Raw genomic sequence first — 22,390 nt, forward strand, 5'->3', positions numbered from 1 at the left:
CTTTAGGTGGTTGACTGAGTGAAGTCTTACATGGAGCCAGAGGCTTTCTGTTCATCACAGGTGCAATTCCTCAGCTAAATTCTTCAGCTGTGATTTGTTCCTCGATTTGTCGTGTTTGTTAACCACTTGCTTAGTAATTAAGTGCTTGTTTTTTCATGTATCTCAGTCCTTTCATTTAATATTCAGGAAATTCTGCTCACAAGAATATGCCTAAATGCTGTTCATGACAGAGGCATGCACAAGCACATTTTGTTCACCACATTTTTTTATTCTACATCAGGGGGGAAAAAAAAGGACCTATGTTCATCTCACCTGGCTCTAGGCACTGAAAAGATATGTCTAAGCTTTGTTAGCTGGCTATTCTATATCGTCGAGGCATCTCCAGAGTATGATCCAGCCTACAAAATCCAAAATGGAGTAGGAGTAGTAAGGATTAAGACAAATGTGTGACTTGGCCAACTGCAGAGAAAAATAAATTGGTAATAAAGGGAATAGCATTAGTCCTAGTCAACAAAACTATCTGATTCTATCTACCCACAGCTAGGTAGAGATTGGGATAGGGAGGACACAAACTGCAAGATAAGGCTAGGATCTTAGACATTCCTCAAGGAGTTTTCTCTGTGTAAACATTTTGATCTTTTCCATCATCCTTTTCCTGGAAAAGGACACCCATGCCACAGACTGTGAAAAACAGCTTTATAATAGAGAACATAATGTGTTTAACTTTACATACACTCAGCGTCATAATGTTTCATTGGTCTGTCACATACACATGCTATGTGTTACAGCAATTAAAAAGTGCACTCTTTGTTTTTTTCTTAATTTTATAGCTCCGTAAATCTGTTTTCAGCATCAGAGCAAGAAACCTTCTGGAAAAAGAAACAGCAATCAATAAAATTTTAAGGTAAGAGTCAGCACTGATTTTATATTGTTTTGACTGCCATCTGATTTCTCATAACCTTGTTTTTCATTCATGTTACTGTATGTATAATATTTATGATAGTATATCCCTTTGTTGTACATCTATTGCCTTCATTATGAAAGATAAATTCCTCTTTTCTCTGGCTGTATTATATGCTTGAACAGCAACAAGAGAGAGGTTGTTCTTCAGCATGCATTTGAATTGTGTCACGCAGAAAGACCGTGTTTCTGTTCTTTTCACTTCTTCCTTCTAAATTAACCAGAAAATGTCTCTTCATAAGGAGTGTTATTTTGCCTAAAGAATTCCAGCCTAGTTCCTGCATATATAAGCACATAAACATGCGCAGGGGTTGTACACTAGAAAAAGTAGACTACGACTAATCATATTCCAAGTAGGAAATGTACAATGAAGAAGATTTCAGAACTGTGACTTGTGTAGAAGAATTTCCTGAATGTTTTAATAATGGTCACTCCTTTCTGTATTCCATATCAAGTAAGTACTAAGGACCGTAAGTAAATAATGCAAGCCTAAGTCTCCAAGTTCCATGTCTGAAATTACCATATGGGTAACACCATCCTGCAGTTTTTCATACCACTGTTGGTTTTACATTTGAATGACTGTCACTCATATAAGGTGCATTAGCAATGCCAACAATTTATAGATCATTCTTTTTTCTTATATTTACATTCTCACCAAAGCAGCTTCATCTCCAGAATATTGTGAATGAGTGGTCCCAGGTAAATACGCAGTAGAAACAGGATTAACTGATCTGAGAAGTACAGCTGTGGGATTAGATTAAGTAGGGCAGTGTTTTATATGGAGCAGTGCGCTAGGGATTCAGTGTGATTTCTGAATTACAAAGTTTCTTGAAAAGTGCCTAGTAATTACATGCCATTTGAGAAATATAACAACTCTAGTTCTTTTAAATACTCCATAACAATACAGCACAGGGAGAACTGTAGAAATTAATGCAAAACTTTGTCTTTAAACCCATGGTAATGAAAACATGGACAATTACTAATTCAAATGAATGTTCTTTGTCAAAATATTATTGAGAAGTGTAACTACAAGACTGTAAGTGTTCCATTTTAACAAAACTTAGGGCTCTCTTTGTAAGCTTTTCTTTGTTATGTGACTGTACCTTGATTTTACAGGCATTGCTGTAACAGATAGAAAAATACAAGTCTCTTCATCCTAATCAAAACACTTTTAAAAATATGGGTTTAGATACAAGCAACATGGCAATGTTTCACTAAAACATTTGTAATAAAATTCCATGTTATAGTACAACTGTAAAATGTTATTGAAATCTCTAGGGTTACACAAATGTCAGTTTGTTTTGCACGTTTCTTATACTGTACCACAGAGGAAACATATAGACAAAGAAGAAAATAAAAAATTATTTTTTTTTTAAACTGACATCTATAGGGGCTCTATTCTTTCTTACATAGAAGAAAAAATTAAGTCCTGCAAATTGAAATTCAGAATTCTGATTGATTCTTCCATCGGCACAGAATTTTCTCCTTTTCAGGAGAGATCTGAAGCAGAATGGGAGAAGAATCCAAGCAAACCATTGTTGGGACTTCACTAAATTCACAGAGGTACCAGAAGAGAATCAGAAATCAGTCCTTCCAATTTCAATCCTGCTGACTTCCACTTGGTCTTTCAGAGCACCTGAATTCCTCTGAAGAAAGTTCCAGAGGCAGAAGAAGAAAGTTTTCATTTACTAATCTATTAATTTCTTTTATCTAATCTATTTGTTAATTTAATCTACATTTACTGTGCTTTCCCATCTACTTCCTGGTTCATCAGTGTTGAACTTTTGAGGAACACAGAGAAAAGAAGGGAACTTCTGTCAAGTAAGAAAAATATGGGAAAATATGTCTTCTAATGCATTCTCGGGATGCTTGTAAGTCATTTACAAAAAGGCAGTCTTATTCTTCTCCTGAGAAAAAGGAACAAATACTGTTTATTTTTCCCTGTTATTGCCTCAAAACTGTTAAATAAGCTCTGAACTGTGACATCTCCAGTGCATCTGTTGCAGCATAAGAAAATTGTGTTCATGGTGTATGTGGTGGGCATGCTGATAGAGAGCTTTGCCAGGGATGGGCCTGCTGGTCCTCAGCACTGCCAGTGTTTCCATGTCGATGCCAGTGTCGCCGGTGTTGATGTGGGGGAATTTTACAAACAGAGAAAGAAGTTATAAGAAAGGATAAAATTTACAGCTGAAGCTTCATCTTCAGTTCAAAGAACACAGGAAAACTCAAACACACAGAACATGAGAGTTTCTTTTTCTTATTTTTATTTTGGTTGTAAATGCTGTATACTACTCAATAGAAGTAGCTGAGTCTTAGCTATTCAGAGTATTTGACAAAAGAAGAAATGGTGCTTATACCAAGAAAAATGAGAGATAACTCAGGTGGTCCCTTCTGAAAAGATTCCTTCTGGCATCTTTTTAATTTTTGTCTACCTGAATTAAGGAGCATTTATCTAAAGCAATACCTTTACATAGTAAAGCTTCCCACGGGCAACTTCAACTTGATCAAACTGCTGTACTGAAAAAATAATTTTAAGTCTGTTGTAGCTTAGGTCCACCTCTTACCTTTTCCCTCTACTTTTTAAACCTTGACAAATTGTATTTTAATCAAATTCTGAATGTTTCAACCTAACCAACCACATAGAAGGAATATGCATTACACACAGGTACCTTTGTGTCTCTCTTGTGCATCTACCTCTATCCAAACCTTGTTTTTCCCTTTATATACTGAACTGCAGCATGACATCTTCTTCCCCAAGAGGAAGAAGAAGGGCATAGATAGTCCTTGACCACCCAGAGAGACAGTTCATACATTCAATCCTAGGTGTCTCACCTGCTCATCTAATGTTATGGAGCAAAACTGAGATCTGTGGTCTCTTCATCTCCCTGCAACTTTCTTACTGCATGCCAGGGGAACTATCTATTTTCTGAAGACCCTTGCTTGGAAACCAACTTTCACCTTGCTCCCTTAAGGTCTTGGTGCAGTTAGTCCTGGGAACAGAGTCAAGGATGTAACAACTTCTGTCCTGGGTATTTGACTCTGACCATTGATTTACGTCACCCCTGCCACTGTCAGAGCACAGAGAGGCTTAACTCTTCCCATAAATCCATTCTGATGAGGAGACTTCACCCTTTCAAGGAAAATGAAAAAAGATAAAACTGAATTACAGTCAGTTAGAACATCATTTTCAAAACACAATCACATTTGGTATTGCCTCTGCATTACAAACAACTCTCTTTCTTTCTGAAAATAATGATGCATTTCCCTCAGCAGCAATAACCACTTCTAGCAAATTTCAATCCTCCTGAATATCTTCAGTGTTTCCCACTTTAGTCTCATCAGTGCTTGGTCACCCTCACGTAAGGGTTTATGCCCTTATTTTATAAAATATAAGGAATAACTTAAAAGTTCTCTGGTCTGTTGATAAGAAAATCAAAATCACAAAAATTATTATAAAATATATACTGTAACAGTTTGGGAAAGTAACATTTTTTAAATGGGAAGTTTTTTATTTGCTTTTCATTAGAGCTGATGCTGAAGTCAAATTGTAAACTGATTCTAAGGGTACACAGTAGGATTTTTACGGTTCTAGTCAAGATTTATCTGATGCATTTACTAGGTGTGAGGGAATAACATAGCTCATGCTTAAGTGGAACTTTCCATTTCGTAAACAGCTAATTGAGTGAAGTGGATTTATCTTATGTTTGAAACTGAGTCTGCCATGAGTGCATCTTGGTGGCGGGGTTGGCAGGGTGTTGGGAAATTGCTTGAATGCTTGAATTAAGTATCTGGTTCTACTAATTTACTATTATGCTAGAAGACAATTCAGACTATGTTCATACAAGTATTTCTGCAAAATACAGTGGGGTTTTTTCTGAATATTAAAATGAGCAAGAAACGAGATTCTCTGTGCTTCTAGGAAAGTTATAAAGTTAATCTCTGAACAAATTCTCTCTGGAGATTTAGATTGGTTATTAGGGGAAAATTCTCCACCGAAAGGGTTGTCAAGCAATGGAACAGGCTGCCCAGGGAAGAGGTTGAGTCACCATCCCTGAAGATTTTTAAAAGACATGTAGATGAGGTGCTTAGTGACATGGTTTAGTGGTGGACTTGGCAGTGTTAGGTTTATGGTTGGACTTGATGATCTTTTTCAAGGTCTTTTTCAACCTGAATGATTCTATGATCATAGAAGGCATACTTGTGCTATTCTTTATTAGAAATTTGTCTACGTTAAACAACTGACTTCTCTTAGTCAGTTCTAAATCACTTACAACAAGTTTCTCTATTTTATGTTTTCTCTCTTGAGAGTATGATTTCTTTCTTCATAGTTTGAGGCTTTGATATCACACATTTCTCAGAACAAATGTTAAAGGTAAGCTCAGTTTATGAGGTGCCAGGCTTTGATACCATGCATTTCTCAGAACAAATGTTCTAGGTAAACTCAGTTGATGATTTTTATCATCAGGAGCAAAATCCAGACTTAGTCACCACCTTCTTAAATCTCCACAAGCATATGACAACATTGGATTTCACCTATCTCCTGCAAATAGAGGCAGAAAGAAATACTGGAATGCACATATCCATTAGTAAGAAGTTCCTCTGTTTTATGGGTTTTATGCCAAGGGACCACCATGTAATAGATCACTCTAAAGCATTGTTGTGCAGTAGAGTTAATGGGCTGTGGAGTCTCCAACATGACAGGTGTCGAAAAGGACATTAGACAAACATCAGCCCATAATACTGTAGATATCATTGATCCTGCTTTGGAGAGGTGGTAGACTAGATGGCCACGTGGTTCCTGCTTCTCCATTGATTGCATCAATTCTTCTATAATCCAAGGAAAATAATTATTATATATATATCTGGTCGAGGAGAAGCTGAGACATCAAGGCAAGAATGACAGTGAGAATACAAAATAGCTAAAAAAAGTATGCTGCCATAGTTCAACAATCTGAGCAGACACTTAATAAGTGACTATTTGTTTTTTCCTTTAGAGACATATGGAAGGAAACAAGAAAAAACATGGAAAAGAAAAACCATGAATTATCCAAATTGCAATAATAATTTTATTTTACCAGCCAAATTCAGATTTCTTTAAAAAGTAGTGTCTTTTTTTTCAAAGAACAGTAGTGTAGTTGTAGTGAAAATGCACATTTTGCTTGATATTCGAACAATGCCTCTTTGAATTAAATTTATAAAATGAAAAAGAGAAACACTGGAACACCTATCAGATGGATTCACCAGGAATCTTAGGTTGTCACATTTAAACATATATTCCAAATTAGGTGGAAGTATAATAAGAGCGTAGAAAGATTTAGTAAGAATAAGAGAGTCATAGTGAAAGCAATGCTGAATGAGACTGGTAACTGAGTGTTTTATTGAAGTGCACCACACTCCTAAGACTTCAGTGTGAGCATGTTTCAGGGAGAACAAGAACAAAAGTACATAGTAATATATGCAGTTGCTGCAGTTACTATGTAAGTATTCAGTCATTAAAATAATACAAAAAACCCAACAAATTGGTGTTATACTGGAATGCAAGAAGATGAGTAAACACTTGTTGCAGAAAGGATGCCTCCTTAAGAAGTCCAGGCATAAGCCATATGCATGCCCTCAGCAAGAGACCTCAGAATACTTATTAAAGGTATAGTATTTTGAACTATTGATCAAAGCATTTAACATTTTACATTAGCCTAAAGAATGTTACTTGAGCACTCTGTTCACTACTTATTTTTCAGGGGTTCCAAAGCATGAAATATTTTGAAGGACTTCAAAAGTTTGTACCTCATAATTGTTTGCAGGTAATACAATCTATGGGGTATCGCAATATCGTATTGTTCTGTATGGTCTTCACCTGTAGCTTGGCTTTCTGATAACCTATCAAATCACATTTTCTTTTTCAGGATATTTGATTACATTTATGCTTTCAAGGCAAATTTGGAACATGTAGCTTGCAGCTGCGTTTAGAGTTCTGCAAGGTGAGTACAGAAGCTTGACATACTTCTTGTCTCTTCTCCTTTGTTTCATAACTTCATCATTCCTTCACAGTGAACATGAACCTATCTGATATTTCAGAGGTTGTATAGGAAGATGGAAAGGACAATTTTAGCTTAAAAAAGGTAATTTTGCCTGTGTTGTTTGAAGAAAGCTCAAAAGATTCTGACCAAATACACTTACATGAAGATGTATCAAGTCAAGAAAGGTTTGTTTTGGTTTTTTTAACTACAGTTTGAAAACCACATAGGACTAAATTTTTAACACTGTGGCACAGTGATTGTCCTAGGTGTGGGATTCACCTCCAGTCTACCAGATCTGTCTGCAAGCTCCTCCCAGCCCCAGTGCCTCAACTTAGCTTTTACAGTGCCAGCGGCCTGAGTACATCTTTGACAAAACCACATCTGCTAACTGGGATTTTCCTCCAGCTTTTCCTCTGGTTACTTTTTTGCCAGCATTTCCTGGAGATATTTAAAAGACAGGTAGATGAGATGCTCAGAGATGGGGTTTAGTAGTGGACAGGTACGATTGGACTCGTTGATCTCAAAGGTCTTTTCCAACCAAACGATTCTATGATTCTAGTTGACAGAGGTCTAGTCCATACAGGCAGTGGAGTCCAGTAAGATCTTTATCTGACTGCTTTGTCTTTAGATGCCCACTTTATGTTTTCTTGAGTAGCTTCCAAAAATCATTGTTAAGTGAAGTTGTCAACATATTGACATCTTGTAATATATGAGATGCCAGAGGATATCCAAAACAGCTTCTTGAGGATGGCAGGTAATACAGGAATTTGTAGGCGATGCATACCCTGCTGGAACGGCAGCTGGAAGCAAGGCAAAATATTCCAACACATGGCAAGTGGCACTGGCCACCTCTGTACAACAAATTTAATTTAGTCCTACATCTCCACTGATTATGACAGAAGCCTGGACACATGGCTCTCATGTAGGGACTGAGAGTAAGCACATAAGTGTAGGTGTCTACAATATGAAAACAAATCCTATTGTAGACTTTGAAATTGACAACTATCCAATTCTGAAAACTTTATGGCATCTGCCTTCTTTTTCAAAAGTCCTCAAGTATCTGCAACTCTAGGTGTGTAAACAGCTGAAAAATATCCAGATCCTGAGTCAAAAGGATAACAAAACCTGTCTTTTATTAAGAGTTAATACAAGGAAGATTAAGGGACTAATTCCCGTCAAGTGGAGAATGCACTTTTCAGCACAGCATCTTTTTCTATGAAAATGCAAAAACTTTCTTTGCAGTTATTTGATAAAAATTTCTGATCTCTGTGCTATACAACTGGAATTTCATTATTTCTCTGTTGACTTTAGCAGGAGCTGCAGGGCTCCCAGAGTTATTGAAAATGAAGCAATGGATATAAATTCTAAATATGGATTTAGGAATCTAACTTGGGCAGAGATCACAGACAATGCTAACAGTCTTTCTACAGGTGTTACCCTTTATGCATGCCCATTCGGTATAGTACATGGCTAAGTATTTTTTATTATACCATTAATTATCAAATAACCCATCTTGTTCATTAGTCAGGTAAATAATTTGGTTTTTGAGCATTTAATGTTCTCTTTTATCATGGACACTAAGAGTTTATGTAACTTGTTATTCAAGGAACCTGTGTACAAGGACATGAAAAGTTTATGTGCAAGTCACATTTTGATGGCAAGAAAATAATTTCAAGCTGTTAGAAGCAGAGCACAATAATTTATATTTACAGGAGAAAAAAGATAAGTTAGCCTCTTTGTCACCACAAGAACCCTCTATACAGAAGTCAGACCCCAGAACTTTCCATTGTCTCTTCTGGGAAAAAATGGATTTTCATTTTAATGGAGTTGGGTAGGATCTATTTTTAGGGTATATTTTTTACGTGGGTTTTGGGGGGGTTTTTTTACAAGAAAAATGCACAGGTATTCAAATGATATCTCTGTTATCTTTTGACAGTGTTGTGTAGTATCATCCTCCATAATATGCTTAAAATCCATTGGTTTTAAAACGTTCATGATTTGGCTAAGATGATAAGACACACAGCAATTTTTTTAAACGGCATGATGCTTCAGTTCAGTGTAGTGTAATGTAATGCCTTCTCTAACAACTGTAGTACAATATAATTTTCTAGCGTGCTAGTACTATTGGCAGTGATGATACTGACAAGTATTCTAAGCTTCTCATTTTTTGTTCCAGATCTCACTTTGGATCCCTACTCATATCGTTGATGAGCTTAAATCCAAAAGAAGAAGAAATAGCAGAGAAGAGTGAAAAACAAAGTCACACTGGGGAAAGAACATGCCCGGGACACCTTTTGCCATCAAGCGTGATCATCCCATGCTGCCAAACATAGCATGTATCTAAGATTTACAGTAGGCTGGTGAATAGAGTGGTCACTCCAATAGTACAAAGTTTTTTCATGTTTTTTAAAAAAAAATTTAGATTGTCCATTAAAAACTATAAAATATTACCAACTGAGTCTGGTGTTTCTCTCAATGATTGCATGACACAAAATGATCAATAAGGTGTGCACTGTGTAAACTTAAAATTGCAGCACTCCTGGAAAGTTAAAATATTTTTCCAATGTTGAAATTCCATTTCTTAGACATCAGAGGATTTGTGTGAGCTCTTATAGTGGAAACTTCTCTTTTTCTTAAGCAAATCCATTTCATTGTAGCCATGAAAATGAATATATGCATGCTTTGTTTAGCTGTAGCACACTTACTAACCAACAAATACTTATTTCCACCAAAATGTGTAAAATGTTTCTGCCAAAATTCAGCAAAAGCAAACTGAAACAAATGAGCAAACAAGTGAAAAACCCACACAATGAAGTGCTGCAAGTTCAATGCATTCCCAGAGAGCAGACATTTCATATTACAGGATATCAGCCATGTGCAGCTTTTCATTTCAAACCATATATGGTCTCAGTTATGTAGAAAAACACTCAAAGGTACACAGTAAGTCTTGAGAGTGTACATAAATATTTTGCCACATACAGCCCTGAAAAAGAGCTGCCCTAAAATTACAACTGTACTTTGTACTGTTTCCTTCTTTATTGCTGAGAAGCTGGTTTTAACTCATGATTAGTGCATTGCTTGACCCTTTTCACACTTAGTGTAGTCTTGAGGAACCATAAATTCTACAGCAAACTGAAAAAAAATGAAAGATAGCCCTTGCTAAGCCATGGAGAATGTTCATCAGATGACCAGTTGTGTTGCAGAGTGAGTACCATTGCATTCAAAATATATTTTCATGGAAAGTCCTTTTTTGTTTTATTGTTATTGTCTGTTAAGCTGTGCCCTTGCTTCCCAGAAAGCCAGGCTGACTTGTCTGAATGTGCTATCTCAGAAATTATCATTTATACTGAAAACTCCATGTCATTATCATTTTATTTCTTCATAGGGCCTGCACTAGACAGCGCATGCTGAGCGGATCCTTTGAGGGGCAGCCTGCAAAGGAAAGGTCAATACTTAGTGTCCAGCATCATATACGACAAGAACGCAGGTAAACGTGGACACAAAGGATGGTTTAAAAATATTCTTAAAATAGAGGCGACTAAAAGAATTTGAGCAATACCTAATGTGACAAACTGAAATTCCTTACTTGTACAAAGAACTGAATTTTACGTTCTTCATTTTAACCATAATGAAATTCATTGTGCTGTATAAATGGAAAAAATGCCTTTTTATTTCAAATGTCATTTCCTTTGCCATCTACAAAGCTATCAATTTAAAGATCAGAAGGAAAGAAATTGGCTTATGTTAGACCAGATTGAAAACAATTGAAGAACATATAAGCTTCTGATGTTAGCGAGAGAAAAATGATAAGAATTTGAGATAGTGGATAGCTGGAGAGCAGTGCTTTTAGTGGCCATCCTATAAAGGTCAAAATTTCGTCTTGAGATGTATCATTAAATTGATTATGATTGTTTCAGGTCACTGAGACATGGTTCCAACAGCCAGCGAATCAGCAGAGGAAAATCTCTTGAAACATTGACTCAAGATGTAAGTCCTCATAGAAATTATAGTTTCAATTTGAAAGAAATAAGACTATGTACTGTATTATACAGTACATAGTCATTTCTTATAAGAAATAAGACTATGTACTATAAAATAAATGCTTGTCTAAGACTAATGTCTATGATCTTGTTTACAATTTGTCTTTTGAAATCTTGAAAGGAGATCATAGAACAAATACTGTAATTGCATTAGAACTGTCATCAAAATAATTGACAACGTCACTTTGCTGATAGACTTACTGGTTTTGAAACACTTACTGAGATAGATTCACTGAAGCCGTAGACACTACCTTAGGAACACAACAATTGCTCTCCAGGACACCTTCAAAAGCCTTACTCTGGAATTACACAAATCACTCAGGCTGGCAAAACAGTGCTTCAAATTTTCCAATGGAAGTTTAACAATATTTTTCAAACACAAGAAATGTGAGGCAAAAGGACAAAGACAAAGGGAGAATAGTAATCACAGATTTCGCTGTGGTATAGTTTCATGCAGTTATGTGCATTTTTACTTCTGCAAATTCATAATGATATTTTGTGGATCTCTGTGACTATTACAGTTCAAGGGGTGATATTAGTCCCTCTGTTTCCAAACTATGATAGTAATTTTCTAGATGTGCTTCTTACTTAAAAACAACTGTGCAAGAAGCAATTAATGAATTACCCTGCATGGGGGTGAAAAGAAACTGTAGATAACCAATATTTTAAAGCAGATGTGGCTTTGCTTGTGTCCAGTAGTAAGGGTAACACCCAGAATTACACTTTCAGGAGTGCTCCAAGGACTCACTTAACTCTGAGTAGTAATACTGATCGTACCCTCCACAGGATGAACTCAGGCAACTGTCCTCCCTCCTTCTTATCCTCCCTGTGCTCTGCAGTCACTCCCTTTATGTTCTGCACAGCTCGCTGCCTGGCAGCATATGCAGTAGGCTTGAGGAGCTGAAAGGGTGTCTAAAGCCTTTTCTTTCCCAGTCTTTGCCCTTGGTAACTTTGATGGTATTCATTCCAGTTCAGAGAGACTGGCTGAGCTTACAGGACCTTTGCTTTTAAAGTTAAAAGTTGCATTGGATGGGACTTCACGCATGAAATTAAAACTGAAATTAACCTTGATGAAAATACACAGCCTTGTGCTGTAGATAGATAGATATATAGATACTGTAGAATATGCTTGACCGAGTTGATGTGCAGTGCATTTGGAAATAAAGATTTTTCATTTGAATCTTTCTATGTAAAATACCGTATCTTGCTTTCATCTGAAACATTAAAAAACAACAACCCACAGACCTCATTTAAAAGGAATCATTTTCCTTCTAGCACTCCAACACAGTGAGATACAGAAATGCTCAGAGAGAAGACAGTGAGATAAAGATGATCCAAGAAAAAAAAGAACAAGCTGAAATGAAAAGGTATTTAAAAAATCAAAAGTCTGAGTGCACACTTTTAAGTATTCTCTGTATGAAGTAAAAAATATTGAGAGTAATGATGAAAAAAGAACAAAGTATAAGGAATATTTTTGCCAGATATAATGCGTATCACTTAATAATTTATGTTCTGTATTTCAAAAGGAAAGTCCAAGAGGAGGAGCTGCGAGAGAATCATCCATACTTTGATAAACCACTTTTCATAGTTGGACGTGAGCACAGATTCAGGAATTTCTGCCGAGTAGTGGTACGAGCTCGCTTTAATGCGTAAGTTTATTACATATCAACAACTGCTTCCAACAAGTGTTTACCTGCATGTCCTCAGAAATCTAGGTCTGACTTTTCCTTTGAAAGGAGAACTGCGTATAATGCGGTCACCACACAAGCTGGCAGTCAGCTGCCTGCGGCATAGTCTTACTGCTGGAGGCAAGGAAGCAATAACGTGCCGTGTAGGGGCACACTTGTTTGAGCAGTCTGCGATGCTGAGAAGGGACAAGACTGAGGAAACTGCAAGTGTGAACTGAGAGGAAAGGGTAATGTTTTATACCCCCATTTTTAGACCTTGGGGAATCAGGTTGCTATTCCCTTCCTTTTCCTCATCATAAGGCAGAAATTCTTTGTACACCAACAGTTACTCGAAGAACAGAAAAAGATGAAGAGAAATGAATTCCACCTATGCTCTCTTCTGGAGACCATAGGTGTGATTCTTCTTCTTAGCCCATAATTAGAGAAGCAGAATGGGATGGGGAAGTTGTTCAGCTGTGGGAGATAAAAGGAAAAAAGCTGAGAAGAGGTGAAAACTAGGAAGACTCAGTAACTAAACTGTAGGTGTATGTGAGTGTGGCAGAGACAGATCAATGTACAAGCAATTTGATATAAAATCATCTTATAGCTCTTGTTTTAAATCTTTGTCTATGGCTGGCACCCTAATTTTGGAGGGTCAATGCGTGTCACCTTGCAAACAGACAGCGTAAGACGGAAGACAGCTCAAGGCTATGAGCTTGGCACTTGGAAGACCTGGTTTCAGCACCTGCTTTACTATCGATTTTCTCTGTGCCCTTCAGCAAATTACTTGTAGGTAGAACGACAGGGAGGTTAGATACCGAGTTTTACGATACCCATATTTAAGTGTTCTGCCATCTATGTAGAGGCACATTGTTGAGTTAGGTGCCTACTTTTCTATGCAACTTCTAACTTGATTGTGGTTCACTGGTCCATGAAGCAGCTGCAAATTGAAACAGCAGAACAAAACACAAGCGTGCATTCCCATCCAGTTGTCAAATACATGTCAGTGCCTGTTAGCATTGTGGAGTGCCAAAGGGTAACAGAATGTTTATATTATAAATAGTTTAATTAAAATGTTTGCAATTATAAGAATAAACTAATTTTTATTTTTTTAAACAGTTGTTTTTTCATTTCTTTAAAACCTATCTACTTTATTCATTGTCCCACCCAACTTGCCAAATAAATATTCTAGAGATCTTTTTGAAACTGATAAGATACATATTTTGTTCTAGTGAAAAGGCTGAGAAATGCCACTGTATTCAATGTAGGGAAGATGTATGAGCTTGAGAAGACACAGAAGTCAGGGGGTTCAGTGGCAAGGCACCAAAACCAGCCTATTCTGTATACTGATTGGTGGAAGTGGGTGAACCTGACCTGTGGAAGATGCCTCTTTTTCTACTTGTGTGCATCTTGTGTTCTTGTAATTCATAACCATTAAATCTCTTCTGGCGGTAAGGCTTCAAGACAGGTCAGTCCATTTTTCACTTTAAGCTCAGCGAGGAAGTGTTGGCAATTTCACATCCCAATGGCTAAAGCCCTCATGTAGGATATAGGATGCCTCTGTGCATATCCTGTCCTGGCATGGTTTGCTACAAGGATTTGAAAGAGAAGTAGAAAGTGCCCCTAATTACTGGGGCAGGAGAGGCTTCTTGGATAAGATTCTTGTAGCTTCTGCTGAAGCCATTCTGCTTTGCATAAAAAAAGCTAAATAATTACTGAAGCAAGAACTTAACTCATGTCACCTAGATATGTGCTTATTACTTGTAGAGTCTTTGTTACCCTCTCTGGCTGCCTAATGAGTGTTTGGATATGGTAGGTGAAGCCCAGAAATTTCATAGGAAAATTCATATATGAATAATCTAGAACTATTCAGCAGAAAATTATTGAAGAAGTAATAAAACAAATAGTGCTTGTGGAAGGATTTTTTTGTGTGTCAATTAAGGATATGGTCCAAGAGCTTTTGTAGTAAAAGGAAAGAGCTTCTAGGAAGCACTTTAAAACATAAAATTCAGTACGAAGTTATCCCTGGCCTCAGGTCCAAGCAAAATACAAAATTCAAGTCCTTGCTTACAAAAGCAAGACCCAACAAAACTGTTTAAAGCATCATTAGATGAATTACAGATGGACCATGAATTAAAGTGTTACTAGCTGTGGTGATATGACTAAAATTAAATGAAACTTGTACAAACATTTAAAATTAAGCCAAGATAAAATATAACCTTGATTTTGGATATAAATTACTTTGAGGTGATGGATGCATGGTATAATTATAATGCTGACTAAAATAAAATGTAAATGACTGTATCTTTTCTTCTTTTTATAGTTCTAAAACAGATCCTGTTACTGGAGCTGTGAAAAATACCAAATACCATCAGCTTTAGTAAGCACTGCAAAAGTAACTTTGCTTGATCACATAAGCCTGCAGTATAAGTATGTGAGCACACACATGCATGTATGTGTGTATGTGTGCATGCACATGTGTATTTCTTTTTTTTTTCCCCAAAAAGCTTTTTCTTTCTATGGAGTTCTTTGGGGAGGAGGATGAATAGAAGGAGGGAGTTTTTCTATCAGACTTGTCTTCTTCACTTGCATGTAGCTTCCCTATATTTACTATGCATTTCTGAAATATTGAAATCTTTGACACTCCGCAGCTTAATTTATTTTTCATAGGAAAGCACTTAACTGTGGTGTAGACCCAATACAAGTGATACAGCACTCTTGGCATTTCTGTAATGTTTATCCTTATGTATTGTTCACAGTGACTTGCTGGGTTTGGTTACTTACCTGGACTGGGTCATGATCATTGTTACTATATGCTCCTGCATTTCCATGATGTTCGAATCCCCCTTTAGAAGAGTTATGCATGCTCCAACACTCCAGGTACTGTCACTGAATCATTTTACATTTAATGGAGCACAGCCACCTCGTTTTTCTCCACTGCCTATTCCTAAATTATAACTGTTCTCTGCTTTGATTTTCAGATTGCTGAATATGTTTTTGTAATATTCATGAGCATTGAGCTCAATCTGAAGATTATGGCAGATGGCTTGTTTTTTACACCAACAGCTGTCATTAGGGACTTTGGAGGAGTTATGGACATATTTATATATCTTGTAAGTTTTTATGTTTATGGGAGATTTCTGTAGCATTCTTAACTTTGATCTCTTTGGATATATAAACGTTTGGTAATGTTAAAAACCCTGGTGCAAATGCAGTAGTGTAATTTGTGTACAAACACCACTGTTTTCATGTGCAGTCCTGTCAGTTATATTTGTTTAGACATTGACATGTAATAAGCACCTGAAAATTTAGTGTAGGACTATTGTATGATGCCTTTTAGTTGTTTATTTGTTGATATGTTTTAAGTATCAGACCTGATTTCATGCCAAAATAAGCCTGAGATCTCTGACCCCGCTTCAGCATTTTTATGCAGGAGAATCTTTATTTTATCTTTTTCTTAGCCATTAATTACTTGCTCCGCTCTCAACAGTTCTGCTTTATAGAAGGTGTTTCAAAAGCCTGTACCATTTGACAGATGGGCACATCCTTGTTGCTGGTGTTGCTGTAGCAGAAAGAAAGCAGGTTCTCAGGAAAAAATTGTTCTACTTTTTTCTTTGTCCCCCAGAAATTTCTTGCATTCCATTCAAATACAGGAGAAAGGGGTCTGTTTCCTCTTCATATATGGCAATAAATACCACAAAATATGTTCAAACCAGTTCTCAGTATAATACAGTATGAAATATTTTCTAACTGAAGAAGTTACTAAGCAAAATTACTTTGATGGATTTAGATTAAATCTTTCAGAGATTAATCCACCAGACAGATGTGATGCATAAAATTTGTCATGATCAATTTGTATCAAGGATTCCACTGTTAGTGTAAATAAAAATATGCATACTTATACAAAACTCCTACTGTAGTATGCATAATCTGTGTGTGCATTAGATTCTTGAAATCCCTCTGAATACCTCTGCTTGTCTGAAGATAAATTTAGGTAGTGTAGCTTGAATATTCCAAATGTGCCTGTGGTGGTCTTAAAACAATATAAAGGAAATTAAAAACACTGGGAAAACTTTCTGGCTTGGTGAGGTGGCTGTCTTTTACCACTGTTGTTTTAAACAAATAATATTATGTTTTAAATCATATTGGTGATACCAGCTTGATCCTCCCTTTTTTGTGCACTTACCTCTTTATAACACTCTCACCTCTGTCCCCCTATAATAACATTGGCTTTATAAATACTTTTTAAGAAATAAGAAGTAATTAACAGACTTTATAGTCAATAACCACCTGTCAGAGATTGTTCAGCTTAAACTTGAGAAGAAACTTCTTTACAGTGAGGGTGACGGAGCACTGGAACAGGCTGCCCAGGGAGGTTGTGGAGTCTCCTGCTCTGGAGACATTCAAGACCCGCCTGGACGCCTTCCTGTGTGATCTCATTTAGGTTCCTGCTCCAGCAGGGGGATTGGACTAGATGATCTCTTGAGATCCCTTCCAACCCCTAATATTCTGTGATTCTGTGATTCTGTGATTCAGGCTGCAAGACACAGCTATGTTGCTTGAAAACACTTTCAAATGTATAATATTAATGTGATAAAACCACACGATAAAAAAATTACTTAGGCCTGTAATAAAGTGGTAGGAAAAACTGGAGAGGAAATTGTTAACAGACTTTCCAGGTGAGGATATCTCAGTTTCAGGATTGAATCTCTGTTTGAAATGAGAAATGGGGAGAGAGATGATGCTGCCTGCTCCAAAAATATAGTTCGTGTCCCTGCTCTGAATCTGCCAATTTGATTTCTTCTTTTGGAACTGTTCCATCTGCTGAAAATAATAAAATAGATTTTTGAATCGAAGGGGAAGACAGAGGCTCAAGCTTATGCCCTTTAGTTAGGACAATCAGCCAGGGCATAGGAGATCCAAGTCCTTTTCTAAATTAGGCGGGTTTTTTTGCCTTAATCTTAACTTTAATTTTAAGGAAGAGAGTGTTTATTTATTTATATAACACATCTTCTGTGCTGTGTCTATGCCAAGCCTAATCCTTCTTTGCCTTTTTCTGCTCTGTCTCCTCAAGGTAAGCTTGATATTTCTGTGCTGGATGCCTCAGAATGTCCCTGCCAAATCTGGAGCTCAGCTCTTAATGGTACTCCGCTGCCTCCGACCGCTTCGAATTTTCAAACTGGTCCCTCAGATGAGGAAAGTGGTGCGAGAGCTTTTTAGTGGCTTTAAGGAAATCTTTTTGGTATGTTATTTTGTTCTTGTTGTTAAAAAGAAAATATGGAGGAGTAATAAGATACTGTTTTTGCTATAATGTTTATGTTTTCTATTCTTTTCTCCATTGTTGTCTGTTTACTTTTCACTGTAGCTACCACTGTAGATGACCTCAGAACAGGTTAAAATTAATAATATGAGTAATTCATTTACATTTATACTGAACAAAGATGCTGTAATAATTCTTTTATAAATTATATTATTCATTCAGTATATATTTGGCTATAATTACATAGGAGGACTACTGAAATAAAATCTACCCCTTATTCACAGTTCTAGTTGAGGAAGGACGATGAGGTATGGCAGCTCTGGAAGAACAAAAGTAAACCTGGTTTCCAAGCTGAAGGTCTTTACCTCTTAAGTTTTTTGAGAGGCAACCAGAGACAATGCAGTTATTGCTCACAGATCTAAATCTCATAGTTATGACATTGTTTTTATTATTATGATAATAAACATTATGATTATATTACTGTAACTGATTATGCAGTTATATTAATAATAAAAATTAATAATAAAAACAACAACAATGGAGTCTATGTTTGCTTGATCAGAACCTTTTCTATTGTCTTGGAACCCAGCTTTCCCTAAGTGATATGTGTCAGCCTAAAGAACAAACATTTTATTCCTGAACAGAATATTGTATTAGGTTAGGTTGTTATAAAAAGCTAAGCTACAAAATATTTGCAAGCAGTAATAGAACAAGGAAAAAAAGTATAGAGCTAGTTAGCATTTCATAGCTACTGTATCCTATTAAAAATATTTACATCATATTTGCTCATGCATATCTTTATTGCAGCTATGCTGGATTTAAATAGCTAACAATGGCTTACTCAGATGAAATAGTAAAGCTTGATTCAGCAAAACAGAAGCAGCACATATTTAAGTACTTGAAGAGTTCTCTTTAAAATTAATGGCAGTTCTTCTGCATCCAGAATTTAGCAAGGTTGTACACAGACTGCAAAAAAGATTTGATCATTATCTACATAATTTTAGATGCTATGTTAATAATAATGATTTTAATAGTAACACGGCACCTGGTTACTGGATGAGAACCTAAAGTAATATGTTGCTTGTGAAAGCCTTATCTCCAGGTATATGCAACAAAACAATCCTTTCTGCAGTTCACTGAAGGATCTCACCTCCTTTTTCAAGTTGAAAGAGGAGAGCTTGACAAGTCTAACTTCATCTTTACAGGTTTCTATTCTTTTGCTGACATTAATGCTTGTTTTCGCAAGCTTTGGAGTGCAGCTGTTTGCTGGAAAACTGGCTAAATGCAATGATCCACACATCATCTCTAGGGTAAGAATTGCTTTCCTTCTTCAGACTAATAGTATACTGTGCCATTTCTGCCTGCTGGGAAAAGCAAATGAGGCAATAAGAGCTATCAGATGAGAGATCTTGGGCACTTTCTTGTTCAGAAGCAGGACAATGGAGGGAACGGTGATAAAGGACTAAGGGAATGAGGGTAAGGCTGGGTTTTCATGTAAAAAAGTAAAGCAAGTCCAAACTTCTAGGACTATCTGGAAAAGCTGTCAAATTCATGCTGAATTATCTGCAAAAGACTGGATGTCACATGGATTTAACCATGGAATATGACACCTTTGCATTCCTAGGTGAGCAGCTAAAAAACAGGTTAGGCTGCTAGAGGTCCAAAACACTGGGAGTGCTGTCTAGGTTACGAGAAGGAAGTTGATTATGTTTCTTGCTCCATTTGGAGAAATGTCATCATCACCTAAAGAGAGCAGTGGTCTGTAGGAAAGAGGTGAAAGGCTATATAGTCTTGCAAAATGAAAAGTGCTCTCCGTCTTGGAAGGAGAAGAGTTTTTTGAATCCTTCCTAAGATGCATTTTTCCTTTGGCTAAAGGTCCATGACAATTAATCAGAGACCCGTAAATAACCCTTCATTTCTGTTTACATTGGTTCCCCATCATGGCAAGCATGCTGTCTATACTGGTATTTTGGCGTCTCTCACAGGTCATTATTTAATCTCAGGCTGTGGTTTATTTCACTGTAGGAAGATTGTCATGGCATCTTCAGAATAAATGTAAGTGTTTCCAAAAATCTCAATTTAAAGCTAAGACCTGGAGAGAAGAAGCCTGGATTTTGGGTGCCACGAGTCTGGTAAGTTGCTACACGTTGGCCTATCTTTCTTCAAAAACTCAGCTATTGGTGTAGAATATGACTCAAATCTCATGGCATTAAACTACTGACAGAGGGTTTTTATTGTAAGTCAGATGATATTAAGGGTAAAAGTTCTGGTATATTTAGTGAAAAGCCAGATAGATTACACTTTTCCAGTCTTAACCTGCTGTTCTATTCAGAAAGCAGAAAGGAAAAAAACACCCATAAGTACTGAATCTAGATAGGAATTAGATGTGATTATTATTACAGTGGGAGTTACTGGTTTGAACCAAGATTACTTAGTTGTGCTTTAGTACTGTTATGAAGGCGTACTGAGAGCTGCACCTCAACACCAGAAACTAAGAATAAATAGGAAAAAAAAGAAATGGAAATCAACCTGCAGCTACCCATAAAAATCTGATGAGCACGTCATACCTAAAACCAGCCTTTCTCTTTTATGACCATCAACCAGGCCAGCTAGCAGCTTCTTTCTGTTTCCAGTCCAGAGAATCCTTGTGGTCTGTCTGTTGCAGTAGTGCAGTAAAAAAAATTACTTAAGAGTTAACATTCTGTTCATGATTAATATTCTGATAAAGTCTATTTAATATTCCCAACACCTGAACAGGCAAAAAATCCCTCTCTTTAATTGTTTATCTTTTTATCTTGGTTGGCATTTTGCAAAATCAGCTAAACAGCCACAATTATTTTAATTGACTATGTGCATGGATAAAGGATGTACCAGCAGTGTTAGATTCAGAACCATCCTATACTAATGAAATTATATACTGTGATTTGAACAGTCAGTGAAACTCTGACATCTGCAGAAGTCTTTGTTTCTGTGTGCTTCAGAGAAATTCTTCCTCAAGTAAGCAAATTCAATACTCCAGAAATAAGCAAAAACTGTCCTAATCAGCATAACTGTAAACTTTGGGGAATGTTTTGTTATTGCAGAAAAATGTTTTACTGCAAGGACACTTATACCACCTGTTGGCTGTATCAGGCCAGATTTTCAAGAACCAGATGTCAGCATAAGGACCACATTTAAAAGAAATAATCTACATCTGAGAGCTCTCTTTCACTGATTGATTGGATTTTCAGAAGAACCAAACACTCAGCAATTCTTCTAGAATACAACTGTTTACCTTAGAAATTGTTGAAAATCAGCTGGGCTCCTTGGATTATGTTTTGGATTGTAGAAGGAGAGCAACCTAGCCCAAAAAGGGTACTTTTAATGTTCAGTTGGAAGCATCCTCCTGAATCGCAGCTGATGCGAAGGGTCAGAGCATATGTTATAGGAAAGCCAAGAAGATGTGATTGCCTCTCAGTAAGTTTTGCTTTAGACTATCAGTTCCCATTGGTAATGAAATAAGGAACAGCATTTTTTAAAATATCTTGGTGACTCAGGAGTCTGAATCATTTATGTGGTTTTGAGACTGGTCCCCTTCAGGTAAATTTGTTATAGAATCTGGCCAATGCCATCAAATCCATTTTTTCATGAATGCATGTTAATTTTATTGAAAAAATACCAAAAAACAGGAACATGTTATAAGCTTCATTACTGCGAATCACATTATGAGTAACAAAATAAAACATACATATAAATCAAGAAAAAATGTGCTGTACATATTTATTGCTGTTGCTATTGCTTTGTTATTCCTGAGACAGAACTTTGAATGATATATTTCATAGGCTTTCACAGCAACTTTGTAAGGTATTTAAATGTTAGTTAGACTATGAAGAATCAAGGTAATAAATAGAAACAACTTTACTGCTGAAATTACACCTATTTGTGTGCTGCATTTCAGGGCAAATCCTCGGAACTTTAATTTTGACAATGTAGGGAACGCGATGCTGGCACTATTCGAAGTTCTTTCATTAAAAGGCTGGGTGGAAGTCAGAGATGTTATTATTCATCGCGTTGGGCCGGTAAGGAGACACATTAAAGTCTTTGAATTCTACAACACATACTTTGGTTTGGTTTAACAGTTAATCTTATTTTTTTCTATTCAGATCCATGGAATCTACATTCATGTTTTTGTGTTCCTTGGCTGCATGATTGGACTGACTCTTTTTGTTGGAGTTGTCATCGCTAATTTCAATGAAAACAAGGTACTGAGTGAGATGTTTATTGTGTGTAGAACTGGCTCTGAAAGAAACCTGAAATTGATACTACACTGTCTATGCTACCTGGTAAGACTACCTTTAAGACTGATTTACCAATCTGAAAAGCCTGAAAGTATGGCTTCAGGCACACCTGATCCATATTTGCTACAAAACTCAAACTTGGGATAATAGCAATCCCTCACACACTCTT

General features: G+C 36.6%; 1 protein-coding gene across 1 annotated transcript in view; it reads left to right on the top strand.

Moving 5' to 3' along the window:
* Positions 1-830: 830 nt before the first annotated feature.
* Positions 831-22,390, top strand: part of NALCN (sodium leak channel, non-selective) — a gene marked incomplete at its 5' end in the record, with an annotated part of 44,218 nt that continues 22,658 nt past the window's right edge. The window contains 13 exons of the mRNA XM_029085626.1: positions 831-904; positions 10,363-10,464; positions 10,895-10,964; positions 12,293-12,384; positions 12,544-12,666; positions 15,008-15,064; positions 15,444-15,564; positions 15,666-15,797; positions 17,759-17,926; positions 19,150-19,254; positions 19,970-20,076; positions 21,882-22,002; positions 22,087-22,185. Coding sequence (XP_028941459.1) covers positions 831-904; positions 10,363-10,464; positions 10,895-10,964; positions 12,293-12,384; positions 12,544-12,666; positions 15,008-15,064; positions 15,444-15,564; positions 15,666-15,797; positions 17,759-17,926; positions 19,150-19,254; positions 19,970-20,076; positions 21,882-22,002; positions 22,087-22,185 — 1,371 coding nt within the window. The remainder of the gene's footprint in view (positions 905-10,362; positions 10,465-10,894; positions 10,965-12,292; positions 12,385-12,543; positions 12,667-15,007; positions 15,065-15,443; positions 15,565-15,665; positions 15,798-17,758; positions 17,927-19,149; positions 19,255-19,969; positions 20,077-21,881; positions 22,003-22,086; positions 22,186-22,390) is intronic.

The sequence above is a fragment of the Antrostomus carolinensis genome, unplaced genomic scaffold (assembly GCF_000700745.2).
Source record: "Antrostomus carolinensis isolate BGI_N321 unplaced genomic scaffold, ASM70074v2 scaffold5776, whole genome shotgun sequence".
NCBI classification, from domain to species: Eukaryota; Metazoa; Chordata; class Aves; order Caprimulgiformes; family Caprimulgidae; genus Antrostomus; species Antrostomus carolinensis.